At 32.5% G+C, this 22,314-nt stretch overlaps 3 protein-coding genes across 4 annotated transcripts; 1 reads left to right on the top strand and 2 right to left on the bottom strand.

The window, feature by feature from the left end:
- Window positions 1-791: 791 nt before the first annotated feature.
- Window positions 792-8,643, bottom strand: LOC128186168 (adrenodoxin-like). 2 transcript variants are annotated; one of them, XM_052855918.1, is made up of 4 exons: window positions 8,410-8,643; window positions 7,170-7,276; window positions 6,079-6,211; window positions 792-1,803 (listed from the first exon to the last, which is right to left on the bottom strand). In XM_052855918.1, the coding sequence occupies exons 1-4, from the start codon at window positions 8,571-8,573 to the stop codon at window positions 1,707-1,709; spliced, it is 501 nt and encodes a 166-aa protein (XP_052711878.1). In that variant the 5' UTR covers window positions 8,574-8,643; the 3' UTR covers window positions 792-1,706. The 2 variants fall into 2 exon arrangements, with proteins under 2 accessions (XP_052711878.1, XP_052711877.1); XM_052855917.1 differs by lacking the exon at window positions 7,170-7,276 and adding an exon at window positions 6,554-6,666 and having other exon boundaries at window positions 8,410-8,621.
- Window positions 8,644-12,113: 3,470 nt separating this feature from the next.
- Window positions 12,114-15,874, bottom strand: LOC128185063 (uncharacterized). The gene is made up of 8 exons (XM_052854733.1): window positions 15,206-15,874; window positions 14,728-14,760; window positions 14,377-14,528; window positions 14,020-14,292; window positions 13,026-13,130; window positions 12,835-12,870; window positions 12,543-12,605; window positions 12,114-12,425 (listed from the first exon to the last, which is right to left on the bottom strand). Exons 1-8 carry the CDS (start codon window positions 15,783-15,785, stop codon window positions 12,231-12,233), a joined length of 1,437 nt encoding a protein of 478 aa, XP_052710693.1. The 5' UTR covers window positions 15,786-15,874; the 3' UTR covers window positions 12,114-12,230.
- Window positions 15,875-16,161: 287 nt separating this feature from the next.
- On the top strand, window positions 16,162-20,315 carry LOC128185792 (proprotein convertase subtilisin/kexin type 5-like). The gene is made up of 3 exons (XM_052855455.1): window positions 16,162-16,247; window positions 16,426-19,536; window positions 19,973-20,315. The coding sequence occupies exons 1-3, from the start codon at window positions 16,206-16,208 to the stop codon at window positions 20,102-20,104; spliced, it is 3,285 nt and encodes a 1,094-aa protein (XP_052711415.1). The 5' UTR covers window positions 16,162-16,205; the 3' UTR covers window positions 20,105-20,315.
- Window positions 20,316-22,314: the final 1,999 nt, after the last annotated feature.

The raw sequence follows: 22,314 nt of genomic DNA, 5'->3' as shown, positions 1-22,314 counted from the left end.
GACATAAAAATGTTTTGTAGCTAGCCTCATGTTTCATATCCATATACGCATGAACCATAAAACCATATTTGGTTAAGACAAGCAACAACATTGAAACCTGTTTTCAACTTTCATCTGTCCTGGGATATAGCTGCAGGTAGGTACAATGTAGCTTTACGGGAAAAATTAACTTTATTCAGGGAGCTACAAATCTGATGCAGCTTTATGTATCTAAGCTTTTTCAAGATGAAACCAAATATAATTTACATAAGAGCATCAAAGGAGACCTGTTTCAATAACTTTCAAACTCCTCCAAGAAATCTTAACTTCCTCCAGAAATCGAAACCTATGGCTCAGATATTAAATAGCAACAAAGCCTGTCAAGTTCACAAGTATCATAAGATGCAACATCTATTAAAATAAAATGAAGGGAAGAGTAAAAACTTGGATACGTTAACCAGCTCCAAAACACTTTATACTTCCTCTAGCATCAAAAGTTAAGGCTCAGATTCAACATCCAATTCTGTTAGCTCTTCAGTATCTCCTCATGCACCATCCAAGCAAAATTGGTGAAGTTAGGACCAGTAATAACTTAAAATATAGGACTTGCTCCAAAAACTTAAGCCAGATGCTGATGCTGGGGATATAGCATGACCCCTCTCCCCCATCAGCAATCAAAGCAATAACTCTGTAATTTGATGCAAAGGAGTTTAAAGTAATAGCTGATGCAGCTTGTTCTAACAGAACATTTGAATCTCATAACCAAACAAGTACTGAAAAATGTTGATAACTGCTAAAATAAGTTCAAATGGATCATTTCACACAATTTTATTGAAATATATATACATGTATCTTCTCTCACAATAACTCATCTTTAACCAGTGCAATGGGTAAGATATAATTGTACATGTATCTATCTACATTCTAATCCAAATAAATGTGTAAACATCAACAAGTTGATTTGTTATTCTTTATAAGATTTAACAATCAATAGTGAAACATTCTGAAGTTACAGAGAATGTCAATGTAAATGAAGAGTATACAGTTTGATTATCAAATACAAGTACACTAAACAGTAATAATATAAGATTCTATATAAACATGTGAGATGAATACCTGATCATACAAAAACTTCCTATTCCTGAAGTTGTGTTGCAATTTATCAGTTGCATGACTCACTACAACAAAATAAAACCTTTATTGCATCCTCTGTCTAAAAAATCTCTGATTTCTTTTAACTGAAAAAAACTAATGGCAATCAATGTCATTTTGGTATCATAAATAATTAAACAATTTCCTATTTTGCATGACACTTAAGCAATCTAAATTTCAAATACATCTATTAGGGCAATAATCTTCATTTTATATAAAATAATACATCATAAAACCTAACATTGAATGTAAATATTTGATTCACAATAGATCCCTTCATGGTAACTGTGCTTCGTCCTCTTGCATGGCGAATTGATATACTTTCCGAAGTTTTAATAAGTAGATAACTAAATCACGTAATTGAAACAACTGATGTTACATCATATTTCACCAAATTTTGTCATTTTGACCTGCAAAAGGGAGTACTACAGTTACCGTGATGGGGTCTATATAATGATACAGTTGTGTGTCATTGTTAAGTTTATTCAGTTGTTTTTTTATTAAATCAAATTAAATCCACTTCTAAAAATGAAGGGGTTCTAGAATTCTGATTATATCCTATAGAGGTACTGAGGTCAGGAAGGGTTCCTAGCATCCGCCACACCAGATGGGACTTTAACGACTAGTCCATCCATCTCCTTGGTAACAATCACTTGACAGCCTAATCTGGACCTGATCAAAGAGAGATAACTCGTTATTGTCTGAGAAAATTAAGCATCCGGTACATCTATAGGAAAGATGCTGTGATGATTATACATATATAATAATATACCTATTTACTGGCTATGAGGACGATGACAAAGTTTATTGTCCCCCGATACAGCAACTATTTCATGAAGCAAAGCCAAGAGAGATATTGCTGTCGAGGGGGGCAATATACTTCCCATTGTCTGAATAATCAGAAAACTTCACTTGTCTGTGATGCAGATTGTTTTTATGGTAAAAAAATTATAACAGCAGGTCTGTAGCTTCCAGTCTTAAAAAGATTGGACAGAAAACCTGGAAGCTACAGTGCCTTCCTTAGTAAAAATCTTCAATTTACGGCGCACAAAAAAATGCACTAGTTTTGGACTTTTAACTTTTTTTCTGAACACATTCTATAAAAACATTCAATTCAAAAAAATTTATGGGGATATTTTACTTCAGATATGAACACTTTACTTGCCTCCGATATTCTTTTAAACAACATCACCATCCCCGTGAAGTGAAGTGGTGCAGTTTGTTTACCGGTACTTGTTTGAGAGAAAGTTTGAGACAAGTAAAGTACCAATATCAGTAGTAAAATAACGGAAGAATAAACTAGTGCAAATTTTTGTGTGTAGGCACGTAGCATCGGGGGGGGGGGGGGGGGGTTCTCGCAGCAAGTAATTTTTTGGGAGCATGTAAATAATTGATATGAAAATAAAGAAAGTAGGATTGAAATTGAAGTTATATAGTACGCCAGCCCCCCCCCCCCCCCCCCCCCCCCCCACCCCCCCTTCGATGTTATTTAAGGTACATAGAAAATTAACACAGACGTATAATAAATATAATAAATATATATATCCTTTACCCATATTGTATATTGGCACTTTCAGCTATACTGCAGAACATGTGATAACCCAGAAAATGTTATGATATACATGTATAGGATGCAAATACGTTCGTCCTTAAATGTTAACTAACTACATATAGCATACAACAGGATAAATCCTAAAACACCCATTCAATTTAACCTCTCTTGCTTGAATTTCAATGTACATATAGATAAGTGTTACATGTAGATATACATGTATATAATATTCATATTCATATTATGGTTATATGGATAATCATAAAAATAAAAGATTTGTAAAAAAGAAAAAGGTATGTCTAGCATGTTTTACCAAGTACAATGTGTACATAATGGTTTGCCAATCTGATTAAAATCAAATCCTTGATCCACTCCTTTATTTATTTTTTTAATTGTCCTCTGTAGTGACGATAAAAAAAAAGAAAGGAGTGGATCAAGGATCTGATTTTAATCAGATTGATTGGTGTGTATCTCTAGGAAACACATGTACAATACACATCAATAAACAGATACTGTACATGGTTTCATTAACATTCACTGGCATAAATTTTCATGGATCTTGTAACATAAATACAAATGTTTGTCCTGTTTCTTACTTCAGTTAACATTTATTGTGATTTGATTTCATGGATCAATTCAAATTTAATTAAGTACATGAATGACTCTGAGTTGAGTAGGAGTGTTTTTAGACGGTGGCTATAAATAGCCACGGTCTATTGCTACGGTCCTGACCGGAAGAGTATTTCTCACGGGGACCCTAGCGGATAAGGAACGATAACTCTGTTAGGTACATGTATGCAGTGTTACAGGCAATGTTTTATCTATGTGTCGATTTCAGTATGAGAATTAATTTTCATCTTATCAGATATATTAAGCATTATAGCTGCTTATTATTTTGTACATACATTTATATGATGTCAGTTGTGACGTTTAACTCTGTATCAGGACTGCATTTAAACTATATCACTGCGATAATTTGTCAAGAGATCTCACAATAATTGCTTCTTGTTTTTTTTATGATGTAAACAATTGTCAGAAACACTATTTAAACTGGTTTGCCATTTCATATTTCAGCAATTATGCTTCATCGATAAATTCAGTCATTTTCAACGCATTAGTTTTAGTTGAGGCAGAATATTTATTTTGTTGTTGCTTATTCCAAAGAATTCACAACAGATACTGACAATGAATATTACATAAATATCACATAAATTACATTTTTTTTAACTTCAACCGATCAATGGCACACTTTCTTCTACAAGTGTGCATGTGTTTTCAAACACACAAAAAACTTAAAATTTACGATACAAATGTGTTTAAATTTGGATTGACCTGTGATTTACAATGTACCTTATTTGTACCTCACCCAGTCTGTAATATTTTTATTACAGGCACTTCAATATTCATCAGACAATATTTACTACTGATGTTGACGCTTTACTTGCTGCTGACTTTCTCTCAAACACGCTAATCGACGTCGGATTGGAAAATTCACGTGCAAATCGAGTCGCCATTTTACATGTATATAAACTACATTTTACGATGTTTCAAAGATTTTCAGTTCAGATTTTTGTAAGCAAATAAGGGATTAAAGACATTTGCTGTAAAACGTCTTCTGGATTTCACGGCGTGTCATCGATCAGCTCGCGTATCTCTAATTTGCAGCAAACGCTACAGTAGCGTTTTTGTGAGAAAAAAGAATCGGTTCAACTCATGCGATATTCCATATACATTTATGGTACATTGTGAACGGTAATGTAAGATATGATAATTTTGTTAACTAAACAGTTTCTGTCGAATTTTTTCACAATGATTTGAATAACGCAATTCGATGAGCGAAGTACAAATAGTGACTTTAATTCATATGCGCCCGTCCCTGCTAAATGTATTAGGGCTTTGGGGGCATTTTTTCACTAACAGATAACATTATTTACATATGTACGTAAACATCGCCCCGTTTGTTCGCAAAAAATTTTTAACTCGCGAGTACAACTCTACTATGAACTTTCTTCGACATTTGTTTCCAAGTGTTAGCATTTTGTCAACATGCGTTTACAAATAATGCGCCAGTTTGTTGTCGACTCGCAATTGAAATACACACAGGTTAGAAAGTGTCATCACTTAACGCAATGCTACATCGGGCGTAGCGTATACATCCATGCTATATTTGCAATAAATAATGAATCATGAAGGCAAAAAAATGTGCTTCATAGATGACTGTAGAATTCTGCTGAGCTACAGAACTATAGCATTCCGAAAATATTGCCGGGATTTGCGAACCCTAGATCTATTGTCTAGTACATGCAAAGAATAAAATCAAAGAAGGTGGGTGAATAAGGCGTGTAAAATGCCTATATAAGGAATGATTAGATACGGCAAAATTAAAATATCATAAAATCTTATTCTTTTTAAAAAAATAATTAAAAACAATGTGTATTTAACGTAACATCGGGTTGTAACCTTAAAATATTTTAAATACTTGCAATATATTGATTTAAACTGGCGCGTGTGTGTCAACACCTCCAAATAATGTACATTTATAACTTAAATGCCTTTTCTTTCATAGAGTGGGTCTGAGCTCCATATTTTTTGTCACAGTCTAAATGTGGTTTAATGGAATTTAAACCGATTTTTCTCAACAAAAATGTGGAGAGATGACCCACTTCAGTTTTAAAAATGTCATTTTGTAGCTCAACTGTTGAACGTTTTAGAAAAGTCCGTAAATTCGTGGTCAACTTCTCATATAGCATTTAAACAACTCACTTTGTTGTGAATGAAATGGCTCAGTGGTTAGAGCACCTGACATTAGGACACTTTATAGAACTTGGGTTTTGGGGTTGTGGGTTTGATACCAACAAAACTTAAAGATTTATTATATTTTTCTTATCGTTTTTTTTTTAATATTTCAAACTGAATATAGTTAGAAATTACCATTTTGTAAACTTGTATCATAACATATCATATATATATTTAATTGAAAAAAGTCATTCTGGGGCAATCAAAATACATAGTATTACCGAAAACGGGTTGTCAACTGATATAGATACTAACATATAGATACAAAATATAGATCTATACAAGCTTCTATACTACAAAGGCTACTGTGATAAATCTTTGGGTTTTCCCCAAAAGATGACAACCAAGAGACACAGCATTTGTAAAGTGTGGATTGAGATCACAGCTACGATTTCCACAGAATCATCCATGTAGGAAACTCACGACCAGTTGTGCGAGTAAGCGTTAAGTATTAGTACATGTATACGATATTGGCCGCGGTTTTCGACAACAATAATTATCATACATCTTTCATTGTTACATGTAATATGCCACTTTCAAACGAAGCCACCGTCTAACAGTACTTTCAGTACTTTGATTTTTCTGTTGTTGAAACTTACGTATCTGTAAGGCCATACGCAAGGTCTAGCATATCCAGTTCCTCGTCTGTGGGCTTGTCTTTGATTTTCTCGTAGTCCTCTTTACTGAAGATGAGATGACATGTGGAGCACGCCAGGGTTCCTTCACAAGCACCTGTCACAGATCAATAACACACCAGTCAGCCACTAAACCTCTATTTTACCAGGAATAATAATCACAGGATTTCCCTACATGACCAAAACTTCATCTTTTATGGAAAATTAAGCATAAATGTCAGCTGAATTCACTTTTCCCCTTTTTTCCTAAAATTTCATGTGGCTCATTTTTAAACAAAAAAATTTGTAAATATAATTATTATTTTTTTCTTTTTAAACCTGTAAAAGCAAACTAAACTTACATTATTTCAAGTTTTTCCAAAATTTAGATTAAAAAATTATGCACAAAAAGCAAATGTATAAATTTGAGTCTTAGAGTATACATGCTTAACAAACTAACCAAATCCATCAATATCTATATCATTGTCAACAATAATGTCCAGAAGATTTTCTCCCACTTTGGTCTTAGCAGTCTGCTTACTGCCATCAGGCATGATAAAATGTACCATCACACTGCAAAAGAATACTGGCTGATGAAGCATTAAGCATGTTACAAAATTTTTACTTACAATATTATCATAATATTTTTATATCATCTTATTCATTATTGCCACTAAAAGTATCAAAGTCTTGCATGAATCTTTTAATTGCCAAAAGGTTATAATTTTAGCATTTGAACTTGGTATTACATGTATATATGGATTGATCAATATACATGTATCAACTTACTGCCTATCAGGTTGTCTCGTCTAATTAAAATCATCAAACCCAAAATGACTATTCTCAATGACTAAAGATTCATTATTTGATTATGTCACCATTAAAACTATAGCAGAGATTCAAATGTGAGCATGTGTATATAGCTAAGGAAAGTCAGTTTATGTATGGTACAAAAACTATAGGTGTAAACAATTCATGTTGAAACACAACTATATAACATGTATAGTATAACAGAGATTTTGATTTCACCCAGTGATTCAGCTGACACTCCTTATAAGGAATGCAAAGACTAATACCTTCCAGTTCTACATCATTGTCTATAGCAGCATCCAAAAAAGATGCACCCACTTTAACGCTGGCAGTTATCTTATCCCCATCACGATCAAGGAAGCTTATATAGGCTCTGATAAATAAGAGTCAAAGTATTTAGTTCATATAATATATATTTTCAAGGTTCTATCAGTCTAATTTTTGGAAAATTAGGTCATTTTTAAAATTAGGGAGAATTAAAAGAGTATTTAGGAATGGGAAATCAACATTTATGAAAACATTATATATAATTCATATATTATATAAATTATATATAATGTTTTCAGATGAAAACAAAAACATCTACATATCTATATGATACTGTTCATTTGAATTTTTCAAACTACCAGTATATTTAACTGTCGTTAAAATCATTCTTCTAAACAAAACGCATGATTAATAAAATCATATTACACAAATATTTGCTTACTGACTTTATAATCTAAGATTTCTTCATTGACACTTGTCATTGTCATGGTCACTTTGTCTATTTTCAACCGGAGAAAAAAAATTCCTTATGGAAATTAAAATGGGAATTGTTGAGTGTTGACATCTTTTTTCTACTTGGAAGTACTCAAGACACCTTGCACAATTTGTTAACATTATCATTCGGGTACTTTCAAGTGGTTTGCAACGCAAACTCCCTTTTAACCTTTAAATTTTATTGTTAGCTCGGTGTGTATTAAAATCTGACAATTTTGAGGGGGCGTTTCAAAAGAGAAATCTTCTTAGTTTTGAAAATTGTTGCATACACATCATAAAAACTCTGTGATATTTATGAATATCATAAAGTTTATGAAAATGTGCTGCACAAATATCTTTGGGAAGAGAATTACATGTACATGTAAGCAGAAAATAACATTGTGTTTTAATGTAAAAAAAAATATTTTGTTCTATTGTAAAAAAATAAACACTAGAAAAGTAAAGATAATTTAATAAAAAATTCCTATAGCTAGCCACCCAAGAATAATGTAAAAAAAAAAAAGCAGCTATCAAATGAAGATATCAATGACTTAGCATGTTACTAGAGATAATTCGAAATAATGTACCAATGTTGCATAACTTGTTTTGATGCAATATAAGAAGCCGACCTTATAATATATACAAAATACACAGAAATTTCTATAGCATAAAAATACATTACAGGGGCGCTATCAGTTAAATGTAGATTCGGATCGTTGAACTTAGCAAGTCCGCATTTACGAGAAATTATCTAAGCCTACTTACGTTTCTTTTTCCAGGGACTTTGGCGAAGTTGTGAAAAGTCTGCTGTGCTCAGGCCTATACAGAGCTCTTCTTTTCATAATTAATGGGGCTGTCGTTGCATTGAATCGCTGGAAAACCGAAGCGAAGCGTGGTAAAACGTAGCGTGTGACATTTCTTGCTGCCATGTTTCGAGGTAGACCTACACTTCGATCATGGTATGCCGATCCCGATTTATAATCGGTTTGCTGCCATCTTTCCACTAGGGACGAAAGTAGAATTTTATTCCATTGGTTCGATCGCGAGACATTTAATAATATGCAAACTTCTTAGTTATGCAAATTTCCAATACGGCAGTTCTGTAACCCGGTTGCATAAACATTACTACAACAATTAAATCGCATACATGTGTTAAATTTATGTGGGGTCAACCATGTCAACAGCATAGGGGTCAGGGGAAAACTCATGAGCAGAGAGGGATTAACTTTATAAACTGAGCTTATCCTTTTTGATAATTAATGCGTTCTCTAATACAGGGTTACAGGGGTTACACGACTAGTTACAAGCAATGGTGTTACATAAGTCTAATTTATAGCTTCAGAAACATAAATACTAAGAACATACTAGTACTATATCCAAATGCAGTTCTTGGCATTACATTTTGCTAAGTTTCATAAAGGTTTTTAAAGCTTCAGTGTATTCTAGAAACTTTTTTTTTTTTTTTTTACAAATGCTCAGCGCAATCATCAATCAACATCTCACGATTTTCCATACTATTTTACTGATATTGTTATATGTAAGAAGTATAGATTACTGGTTTCATGGAGGTTCAAAATCAAAGTTATTTCTCATGACCGAATAAAATTTTGTTAGTTAAAATGTTCCTAAAAATAATGTGTAAGTTTCATGTTTGTGGCTGAGACGTTATTGAACACTACTTTAGAAGTTATTGTATATATAACTACATCTAAGTCCCGCCTTCTAGAAGTTACATATAGTTGAAATTAGGCCAAAGGTTTTCTGTCCGATTTAAAGAATTGATAGCGTCAAAGAAAATATTACCGCACCATAACACAAAACCGAGATAATGCGTTTAAATCTTTTCCATTTTTGCGGAAATTTATTTCACTGCAAATGCAAAAGATCAAAACTGATAAGAGATTCTTTTCTATGAATTGCAAATGTAATACGCAGCTGTTCCGGTTAAATTGACGGTAAGCTGAAACACTGTGAAACATTGAAGGACCAACCATAAAACGAAGAAGGTCGCAAGAGTTCAGGCCAGGCGACTGTTGAAGAGATAGTGACAACGTGCATCTTGTTTGTTTTATTTATACGTTCATATGTGATATTTGATTTTCATGTAATAAGAACAATAAATTATCTCTTTCTCCCCCCCCCCCCCCCTTCTCTCTCTTTTTCATTTTTGGTGCTGAGTACTCGCCACTACTTAACATTATGTTCAGGTAACGCATTCAAAGTCAGTTTATTACTTTGTATAAATTTTGGGATATATTTAAACGAAAATTGGTATTCCTGTTTTACTTGGTCTTGAAAGTCATAGAAAGTAAATGATGTACATGCAGTATACTGTGGAATCATTTTTATTCTGGGATGGTGGTGGTGGTGGGGGGGGGTTAATGTTCGTACTTACTAACTTGCAAGTTCGGGATAATTTTAATGAATATTAAACGAATGATTGTGTATAGGTTCGTAGGGATGTATATTCATGGGCAAGGGTTACCCACGAAATCCACGAACATTGGTCCCCCACGAATAATGATGATTCCACAGTATACACCAAATTAAGATTTCAATTTTGTTCCCGTTACTAAACTTCCTATCTTAATACATATAATTGAAATATCAAAAATATACTATATAGAATTTAAGCGATTGCTGAATGTTTTAAGGCTTTTAAAATATAAACTCTTTACATGTAACTAACTGTCTAATTCTATCATTTCTATGACGTGTCTTTATAGTAATGCATCTTTTATTTTTATATCCAGTTTGTTACATGTATATGTTTTTATGCATGATAGACTGTTTTTGGAAAACAAATGAATGATTTCATATCTCAATTTGTATTTATAGATATCGAACTTACATGTTTACATTTCTCAGTTTGTCATTTTTTTTGTAAGATTCTGTTTGTTAACATATTAATAAATGTTTCATTTAACTGGTTCTATTGAATCAAATAAATTTGATGTTAACAACATTTTTAAATTAAAATAACAATCTTTGTTAATTCAAATTAGTATCTTATTAAAAAAAAACTTACTATACTTTTTTTGGCCATATAAAACATTCGAATCAATATAATGTCAATGATACTTTCAGTATTCACATATATACACGCATACCTCGCCTATCAAGTGAAATGTAACTGTATATCCGATTTTTTTCGCGTGTCACAAAATTTGCGAAAATGGGGAAAATGTATTAATAGCATTTTCATTTTGCGCCAGTCATTTTTTCGATTTAAAAAATTTCTTATAGAAAATAATACAGAATATAGTTTCTGCGTATTCAATAATTTGCGATTTAAAAGACATCGCGAAAATAAGATCATAGCGAAAATTATCGGATATACGGTATTTATGGTTAGCATGTTAGCATAGTCTTCGACGAGTTCCCAGATTTCCATTATGACAACTAAATTAAAATGCCAACTTGCAAAACAAATACGTGAACCCATGCTGCCAAAATTATAATGTTTAAAATAGCTATTATTCACGTAAAAACACCCAAGAAGCAGATTAAGAACATTTCCGTTTCCGTGCATACCCCCCCCCTCCTCCCATAGAAAATTATGTCTTTGTAATCCTGTCCATATAGCTGCAATAATGTAGCCCTCTCCGATTTTTTATATCTGATGTTTACTGGAGAGGGCTACAATTCCACAGGATCTCCGTAATGGTGCAAAATTAATTTTTTTAATGCGGCTGACTTCGGTCTAAAAAGATCGATTTTATATTTGACTTCCTTTAGATAAAATGATTTTTTAATTCAGGTTGAACAAACTAACCGTGTATAAACCAAAACCAGATAAAACACATCAGCATGTTTACCAGTCGTCTTTTTCAGCAGCCATGACAGTTCTCGCGTGATTTTATGGGATGTACGCTTGGAGTTTTGATGGGCTTGTTAACGTGAATGTCAGTGTAAATAATCGATCTTACCTCGTTATATCACTAAAACATCATTTAAGGAAATGGTATATAATGGAAAATTCATATTTACCGCGTTAGTTATGTTTAAAATAGGGGAATTCCTATATTCAGTTCAAGATCCGCTCCTGAATTCTCATTGGCTGTCCCAAAATAAAACCGGTCAAGGTCAGTAAACATGGCGGACAAATTCAACTTTCGTTGTTGACATACACGGAAAATAACCGAAATATAGACTATGCTTGATATTTTTGGATTAATTTATACCATAGACATCTACAATATTTGAGTTCAGGTAAGAAATGCAAATGTTATTGTCATTTATGTACGATATGAGACGAAATCGTTGCGGGAGTGAATCACTCCCGCACTTGCACCATTACGGAGATCCTATGGAGTTGTAGCCCTCTCCCAAAAAAAAAAAAAAAAAAAAAAAATCGGGAGAGGGCTACATTATTGCAGCTACTGTCCATACTGTATTGGATGTCGATCATTAGAATTAAACGAGTTTGAACTTTAGAAAACTACTTGAAAAAGTTGTAAAACACCTTTTTAATTTTCAGACATCAACATATATTTCACAATCGCAATATTATACATATCACATATTATAGTAATTGGAGAACAAGACATGAAGAAAATATCAAACAGATATGAAAGCAACTTTCGTTACATGTACTTTGAGTTTTGAGTATCTCTGATCTGTGTTATCAAATATCTTTCCAAGACTTGGCATACACATGATTTTCGCAACCAAGTATTGTGTCTATTATATGCTTCGCTTTCCAAAGAAGCCCAATTTACCAAACTTCCTCTTTCGTTCCATTCCTGAAGCTTCTTCAAAATCAAATCTTTAGCTTCTTGCTGAAAGGAGACAACAATCTACAGAGAGGGGGCAGATTTTAATAAATTTAAGTAAATATTGAAAACACTGACATCACCATATGTCAATCAATCTGCCATGGAATCACTTTTACTTACATTAACGGCATCACTATCACTGCTCAATTTTCTCTGCTTTTTTAAAAGAAGGCAAGTGTATTCCTAGGAAAACCATTAAACAATACGTAAAATATCATAAATAGCAATTTGGTTTCAAAAGAACTTTTAGGATTATTTTTTTCATCCATTATTTTGACCCTGTTCTACTAAAATTGAAATTTGAAAAATTCAACTGTAAATTGAATTTATAAAAAACCCTCAATGCAAAACACTTGCGATATTATTTCAAACATGAACTAAAAAAAAAGTTTACGATTAATTTATATCTTACCTGACAAGCCGTTATGTCATAGCGTATAGTTACAAGCTAAAAAAAAAACCCCGGGAAAAACTAATATGGTAATAGAATGTAAATAATTAAAGCAAAAAGAGATTCTCTTAATTCTCCGAATTAAATCAGAAAATCAAAAGAAAAATTATTTATTATTTTGCAATCATTGAGGTTCATTCATGCTGCATTACCTTTGGTATTTTTAAGTAAGTGACGTCTATAAGTACGAGACACAAACTGTCAGCAAAGTACTTCATATTCTTCTCCCAAATAGTTTTGCTGAGGACTTTGATGAGCTAAATGTTTTTTAAACAAATACTTTGTAATACATGTAATATAGAAATCATAATTCATGATACACAATCCACATTGCTTGCATAATCACATATTCTCCAAAGTATTTTGTGTATTAGAGAATGTTATTGATAACCAAAATACAAAAATATCACAACCTTACATATTTGAAAATAATTTTCCTTATTTCTTCCAAGAATTTCACTGATTTGATTTTCCCTAATCAATTGAAAATTTGCTAAAAGCATGTTTTGTTGTTGTTGTTGTTGTTTTTAAAAAGTTTTTGATTATATTTATGCAAGCTGTATCAACGTTAATATTGGTCATTAGAAACAATACTTTTTAGATTGTGTAACAATGCTTCAATTTGTATAAAAAATAAATCTTAAAAGTTAAGGATGTTTTGCAATATTAGCAACATAGAATCATTTATGGTACTTAACTAAAATTGTTGTTGAAAATAATAATATACACGTATGTCATTTTTTTAAACCTTGTACAGAAGCAACAGTAATTAATATTTATTTACATGACATCACCTAAATAATGTTTTTTAAAATTTTAAAACGGACATTTCTGACAATTGTTGAATTATTTGGACAGTAAAGCAAAGAACTTCACAATAAAAGAAATACTTGCATAAATTTAAGAAACCAGTCCAATATTTGAAGAATGAATAAAAATTAATTTTTATATCGAAATACCTGTGTATAATTTTGCAACATCACTTAAAGTTGGCTACAAGTTTCAATTGAAAATAAAGATAGATTGTTAAAGTATTTATAGTTAAGAAATCAATAAATTTTTCTATGAAAGACATTCTATAGTTAACATTTGAATTTCAGAAAGATTACTCAATTTCACATAGGGTCTTGAAAAACATAGTATTACCTTTTTTCGAACTTTCCTAATGATGAACAAAACCAAAAAATAGGAAACGATTCCAAATAATGCACCGGGTGCTATATGTACAGTCCACACTCCATCTGTATCTCTATCCACAAATGAATCCAATAAACCAATGGTTGTGTAGAGAAAAGTAATTGTCAGACCAACTAACAAGGTAAAACTAAATTGAAACAGGCCGTTTTTAAATATTCTGTAGTTTCTCATTACACAAGACGAGTTAACAAAATCAAGGATCTTTTCCAGCTGTTCTTGTGTCTGTAAATAAAAACAAGAAATTAAAACTCACAGGAAAGTTTTCAGCATTTTGCAAAATTTCTAAATTGCATATAATAGAAAGACCTTATTTGAGTTTAAGCAAGCGCGATCTTGGTCAGAAAGGTCTAAAAACACATAATGGGATGCATTGAAACATGCAGATTTCTCTAGTTTTCCCTCCATCTCTAGCAGTCGTACACCGTTTTGACTTCTGTTGTCCTCTGCAAATTTAGACTCTGTGATGAAAAGTTTACAAAACAAAAAAATAAATTAATAAATAAATAAAAAAAATAAATCAATCAAAAATTAATCTTAATTGAATCAAATCAACTCTAGCCAGACAACTAACTCTAGCCTTGGAAAACGTGACTGGAATTTGATAATGCATTTACCCACCATTATTTGTTCTATTAATATTTTTATTGTTTTACGTACCTAATTCTGCTTGGTGAACAGCATCAACCACCCCTACATTAAAAAGATGAGTGTTCATTAAAAATTATTAACCAATTAAATAATTATCATACTACAATTTAAAGCAACCTCTCTTTGACGTCATCTTCCTCTTATTACTTTATTTTAGCAATGAAAATCTTGCCAGTTAAGTTTTTGAGCTAAACAAAAGCCGGTAGTATTGGTCATATTTTCCAATAACAGGCTTTGCAAATTTTGCTTATTTTTCCACATGAATAATAAAACAACACACTACCGACGACTTTACACATGTTGATGTGAACACTTACTTTTGTTTATTTGTTGATACTTGCAAAACCTCTAAATAAAATACACCCTTATAGTACATCAAACTCAAAATAATAAAGGAAGGATACAAAACTTTATGAGAAATGCAGTCGTCATATGGATTTTGTACAGATTTGATTTATATTCTAGTTTTCTATCCCCTCTCACACACCTGTATAATAGAAAGCCTCATGGATTTTTGCTGTACAGTCATATTCCTTCCATGCATCAATACAAACGTAGGGTTTTAAAAATGGTGGTAGATCGTTGTCTGGGTCTAAGTCCCGTAATAGTACAGGAATTATTCTCAAATCAGAGCTTCGGTCAAAAGACATTTGAACCGCTAATCGAGCCTCCATGTCACACCAGTGGCTATTTAGAAAGTCTGGACTTAAAAGCAGCAATACTTTGACACTTTTCTCCATTTCTTGTTGGATATTTTCATCTATTCGTTTTGCAGGCATAAAGTCCCGATCAAAAAACATACATTTTAAAAGAAATCTACTCTCAAGCTCCTTGCATATCTTTAATGCCTGCTGGCCGTCAATGGCCGAATGAGCAATAAAAAGGTGATACTTTTTACCAGGAGGAAGTTCATATAAAATCGGACTTTTGAGTTCCTCATCACACGTTTCCTCTTTAAAGTCAGCCAACAAACCACACATTTCTTCATTTTCAATTTCTAAAGTTGATTCGTGTATACTTAATTGGCATCCAAATTCACTCAATGGATATTCCTCAGTTTCTGCCATTGTTTAACCTCTACTTTTGATCTAAAATTAAATTGACATCTGAAAAATGCGAACGGGAAGGTAATCAGTATGAAAGATCATTTGCACAGATTCAAAGTTATACTGAGATTGCGTATAAGAATGCACGCTTACGTAGTATGGATCTAAATAAAAGTGAACAAAAGTTGATATCGATCCATCACATTAAAAAACTTATTTCTTTCTAGTTTAAATCCAAATGCATATACGTAATTTCAAATTTAAAGGTCAATACTGAATAAAATATTGATTTTCGCGTAGACTCTTTAAAATTCAATGTTAAGAAGAAATATGTTTGCATGTAGGCAACGGATACCCTATTATAGTTAATTGATTACATGATTTTTCAAAAACCAAACTCTATCGTCGCGGTATTGCTTAGTATTCTTAGAGGCTGACAAAATGGTTTATATAAAACTAATCGTTGTTTTTCTTCTGTTAATGGTAAGCTAAATCCTATGTGATTAATTTTATCGACGATAACCGCTATTGTTCACAATTTTGTTTTTGATTTTATTTTTTACACAATGTTTATAATGAAAACGTTAGCCTTCTTGTCAAAAAATGACAGATTTGTTTAATATTATGTTTATTTAAAGCGTTTATTCTTTTCTTGTTGTAGCAAAGTCCACAAAAAATAAGAGTATCCTCAGGAATTTTGTCACAGTTCAGAAACTGTTCTTCTTCCTATTATCTGAACAATAACGAATGCGTTAGCCGTTGTCCACCGTTCAAAATGTCGATATCTAATGGCTTCGCAAACCTGTGTGTAAAGGAGAATGAAGTTACATCATGTCCTGTTGGAATTTGTAAAAACTATTGCTATAAGTTTCAATGTACAGAACTGTGTCCACACCATACATTTAATTTCAATTCTACGTGTTTGGAGAGGTGTCCCAAAGAAGCAAATTTCATTACCACTGGAGATTGTGAGGAAAACTGCTTCTCTGCTGAAAAGACTTGTCACAAGGAGTGCCCCGAACCGTACAACTATCATCTGAATACACCATTTTTTACTTGGTGTCAGAGGAAATGCCCAATATACACCCACGTGAATAATTTTACATGTGAACTATCGTGTAGTAACAACGGACTATACTTGTACAATAATACATGCAGAAGAACATGCCCAGATAGCAATAGACTTGTTTATCTTCATTCATCAAAGTTCAATGAAATTTTGATGTGCACCAATCACTGCGTTAATCTAGTTCTGTACCAGAATAGATGTACTACTAAGTGTCCAAAGCAGACTATTCTCCATAACGGCAGCTGTCTTTCAAGTTGCCCAACAACACATCCTTACATATATTCGACAGCATTACGATATCGAACAGATGTTTCTTTGAATCAGTCTGACTTAGTTTGTGTCCGTGACTGTGGATTGGAGTATAAAACATTAAATTTCACATGCGTTGTTGAGTGTCCCATTCCATTCTTCGCTCATGGTGGTTTGTGTAAAAATGAATGTACGGGTGACAAAATGTATCACATACAACATTTCAGGAAATGCATCTCATCTTGTCCTTTAAGCTTCTTTCTATTTAATAATACCAAAATATGTTATGGTAATTGTCCAAAAGATTTTCTCTATACTTTCAACCAAACGTGCTATTCAGAATGTCCTGAAACTGCTCAATTTGTTATTGAAAAGGAAAAGGGTGCTTTTTATTACAACGGAATATTATATCAATCAGGATTATATTATGAATGTGTAGAAAAGTGTCCTTATTTATACTTTCAGAATAAATGTGTCACGACATGTCCAGCTACTGCTAAATACCAATTTAACAAAACTTGTGTGAAGAACTGTTCTGGCGATATGCCGTATCATCTGACAAAACGTGAATTGTTTTATCTGGAAAAATATTATTGTGTGGCGGTTTGTCCTGTTTATGTTGTGAAGCAGTCATCAATTTGTACTTCAACTTGTCCAGTTGATGCTTTATACCTGTACAACAAAACATGTGATTCGATGTGTCCATTTTCACAAAAATTTGCGATGAAAAAAATGTCGTTTTATGAATGCGTAGCAGGCTGTCCAAAATTATCAGTGAATAATTTATGTGTGGAAAAATGTCCTGATATGGCGAAATACCAAGCAGGACCAGTGTGTTTGAATATGTGCTATGGATCACTATCATATCATTATACCAACACAACAAAGACACGACTAAGCTACTTTAGTTACACCACAGAAACTAACTACTACTGTCTCGAGACATGTCCCAAGAATATGTTCGGGTTTTACTTTAGATGCGTCACAGAATGTCCAAAAACAACCTATCATCTGCAGGAAAAATGTGTATATGATTGTCCATACCCTTTTCAATATGTGATTGCAACAGAACTTCGATGTACAGATGTATGCCCAAACAACACCGTTCTGTATAATAGAACATGCATGTCCTTTTGTCCTGATAAGATGTTACAGTTACAAAATACGTGTGTCAGAAAGTGTCCACAGACACATTTGATATACACCCAAAATAATTATACAGGACAAATTAGAAATTTTTGCGTTAGTATTTGTCCGAATTCTTCTTACAAATTACAAAGTGAGAAATTATGCTTAGATAAATGTCCACAGCAATTTTATATTGACGGACGGGAATGTGTGGAAACATGTCCAAGGTACAGAAAACTGATAAACAACAACACAAAGGAATGCACCGCAAGATGCCATGATATGTACTTGTATTTTAATGTTTGTGTTGAAATTTGTCCCACGGAGGCATTTGTTTATCGCAATATCTGTGTAATCAAGTGCCCTTTATCTCATTCCTTGAAATACTTTGCAAATGGAGACACACCGTCGAAAAAATACTGTGTTCAGAAGTGTCCAACACATGCTTACCAAATGGATGATTCTTGCTATGACGTTTGCCCCAATAGTTTGCTTTTGTATGAACAACATTGTGTTAAAACATGTCCACCTTCACGTAAACTAGTTGATGTCACTACAAATAGATGTAATGCAAAATGCCCAAAAGACCTTGTCATAACTTTTCACAACAAATGCGATAAAAGATGTCCAGCAGAAAACCAATTCATTGAAAATGGATCATGTGTTCAATCGTGTCCAACCCATAGTCGACATTACTATTCCACCTCAAATGGATATCTCTGTACCAATTCGTGTGCAGGCCAGCATATTGCTTTTGAGGAGACTAAAATTTGCAAAACAAAGTGTCCCAATAACAGAGTGATTGTTGACGGAGTTTGTAAGCTTCATGAAAAATGTACAAACCATCCATTTATCAAGGATACCCCCAAAGGAAGAGTTTGTGGACATGGATGTCCCGAGGGAAAAAAATTATATGGAACAAAGTGCATTTGGTCTTGCCCTCATGATTTGTATGTGTTCAACAAAACGTGTGTGCAAGAATGTCCTAAACATGCTCCTTACCTTTGGAAAGCTTTTGGTGCCACTATTCCTAGAGAATGTTTTTCGTTCTGTCCTTTTATGATGGTAGTTAATGGCTCTGACTGCATTAGTATCATAGAATGTGTTGGAATAATGCTAGAAAAGGATTACGCAATACACAATGGAATGTGTGTAAAAGAATGCCCATCAAGAATGCTACGTTTCAAGAACAGTTCATGTCAATATATTTCAGAGTTTGTTGTGCCAATAGTTATTTGTTTTTTCATCACAGTTGGATGTTTCATAACGATTATAAAAATGATGTCTTTGAAAATTAAAGCGAAAAAGACGATGGAATCTTCACAAGTAGGAATATAATATATAAAAAACCTAGTAAATTTGTGATTACACATACAAGATATTTGAGCTCAAAATTTAAAACTTCATACGTTCTCTTTTTAATTGTTTTGAAAGGCTTACTTGGGTATTTTCATTGTAAGAATAAATTCTTAATGTAATTTGGCAGAGATTTACAGAAATCAAAATAGTTTGTTGTTTGTCACAAGCCACTTTGTTTATTTCTTAACAATCATTATTTGAAACAAAAAAACTTAACTTTGGTTTATTTTATATAAAAACCAATTTTCTCTATTTCGCTAGTTTCTTGAAATTTAACAACAAAACTGGTTAAATCTTTGCAATTGCTTTAAACTGTAAATATTTTGAGCTTACATTCTATCTAATCCTTTAATTTGTTTATTATTTTCATTGACGCATACTTGATTCATATTTGTACTTGTAGAATGCAGATCAGTGTATGGAAACAAGGCAAAACAGGACAAGTAACACAACAAGCGTTGCCCACGAAACAGAAGTTAAACAGACGTTTTTAGGAAACGTAGTTTGGAACTCTGCATTAGATGAACATATTTGAGCTGTTTACTTCAAAAGGATCAAGAAATCAAAAGCAATTCTAAAACATCTGTACACAAGTCACATGCGAAAAACAATCTTATATGCAGTGATAGGATATTCAAACGCAACAAATACATAAATCATAAATATTTGATGTGATGATAAGGACATGGTGTTGTTTTTAACAAAATTTTATCTGTCATCGTGTAATATAACTTTTATGATTTACATAAGAATAACTGCTCTTTTAAAGACAATGTAATATTTACTCAAATAAAATACTTACATATCTCGTAAGGGGTGGTGCTCTCTCCAGTATACAGGACTAATACTGGGCCAGCCCTTAGATTATTTTCCTGTTGTTGGACCCAGCTGAAACCTCCAACAAGCCAACACGCAAATAAGTTTTCAGACTTTTATCTAGAGTTTGCATGGAATAAACTTTTAACGTGAGTTTGAAATGTATCAGCACCAAAGGTCCAACTGACGATTTACCATTCAAAATCGTATACTGTAAACGTACTATATTTGGGGTGATCGATATTTGGCGAACATTAGTTTTTGAATAATTTGGGTAGATTTGAATAAGCGTATTCCTGAATGTAACTATTCTTATGCATATATGGATGGCATTTAGCAATGTACAATGTACTTGATTTAGCGGAAGCTGCATTACTAGGATACAATACAAAGCCAAATGTAGTACGTTTACATTATAGTCAACAATGAACAACACATTGAAGGATCAACATAATATGTACAGATGTAAGGAAATCAATTATCAAACAGCTACTGAGTAAATTATGATAATCTAGAAGCAGGTACGTAAAAGGATTAATAGGATGACAGATGAAGTGCCAATTAACATAAACAGAAGCCAATTAAAAGATTAGCTGTCCATCTTTGACTGTGCATCAGTCGGGATTAAGGCTGCACGGAATTTAAAACGTTCTTAAAACAGTTGTCGAAATATAGGAAAAGTTTTTGTAACAATTAACCAAAGTCTGAAAAAGTTATTTTACACAATAATTAAAAATAATCCGTAAGATTGAATTTTAAATCGTGTTACGTCTCCTAAATACTTCTAGCATATACTGCTGTGGATGTAGTAGTTTTGAATTGATAAATTCCAGGCGTTGTAAGAAAATCATATAGAGAATCTTAACAAAATGAAGAATATGACACTTTACTTACTTGTCATTAATTAAACTCAAAGAATTTCTAATCATGTATGGGGAATTTTGTAAAAAAAATATTTTGGTTTTTGATACTTGATCGCTTGCATTTAGCGTGTCTGATTAGAATAATACAATCCACCTAACCCTTTATTCTTGAGGTCATCGCAACCACAGATAGATAAATTTTTTACTTTTAGGTTTGATTTTATTGTGACATACATTCAATGATTGACATTGCCTACAATTACAAAATGCATTCCAATAACGTTCGTTTTCAACAAAAATTTACTGTTATCGCTACATATTAAACATAATTAAATATCATCAAATGATTTACATTCCTTGTGTAACATTCTTACATTTACATTAATATGGAGTTATCCCTCTTAATCTAATTTTACTATAACTGAGTGTTAATAGTCTTTTTGATTTTAAATTTGTTTGTTATAAAAGATATTTATGCAGGTATTTAACAAGCAAACACAAGGACCATTTTACATCAGATCTTTATCATTTTCACTCTGAAGTATGTAGTGGAAACATGGAAATTCCACCTTAAAGTTATAACTCTTGAAGAATATGGCTTCTTTTATTTGTTAATGGAACATATTCTCATCCCTTCTTGGTGTTTTTCAAATATAGGGTCTCCTAAATTGCGTTAACACGTAGACAGATAAATACAAGTTAAAACGATAGACCGGGCGTATGTGACTACTTTAATCTGTTTGTGCAACCATACCCCTTTCTTTTCAAAACGTCTTTTTTCCTGTTTTTCCGCATTGCCTTATATCAACAATGTATGTTGCAATTTGACGAGACTGCAATAAAACAGAAGTTAAATAGAAACAACTTATTTATATGTTAAAAGCTCTGACATAGATGAATTTATAAGTGTGTGGTCACACAAGTTTATAGTCCGTTTATTTTGACACCGGAAAAGCGTTTGATAAATGAGCGACTAATTTTGTACAAAGATAAAAAAAAAAGCAGGTGACTTTTTTAACTATTGTGACACTAGGCATATTATATAGGATTAGGAAGGAGAAACAGT

This window comes from Crassostrea angulata, chromosome 5 (assembly GCF_025612915.1).
Source record: "Crassostrea angulata isolate pt1a10 chromosome 5, ASM2561291v2, whole genome shotgun sequence".
Lineage (NCBI taxonomy): Eukaryota > Metazoa > Mollusca > Bivalvia > Ostreida > Ostreidae > Magallana > Magallana angulata.
The sequence above is the reverse complement of the archived record's forward strand: the minus strand, read 5'-3'. Positions and strand labels throughout refer to the sequence as shown.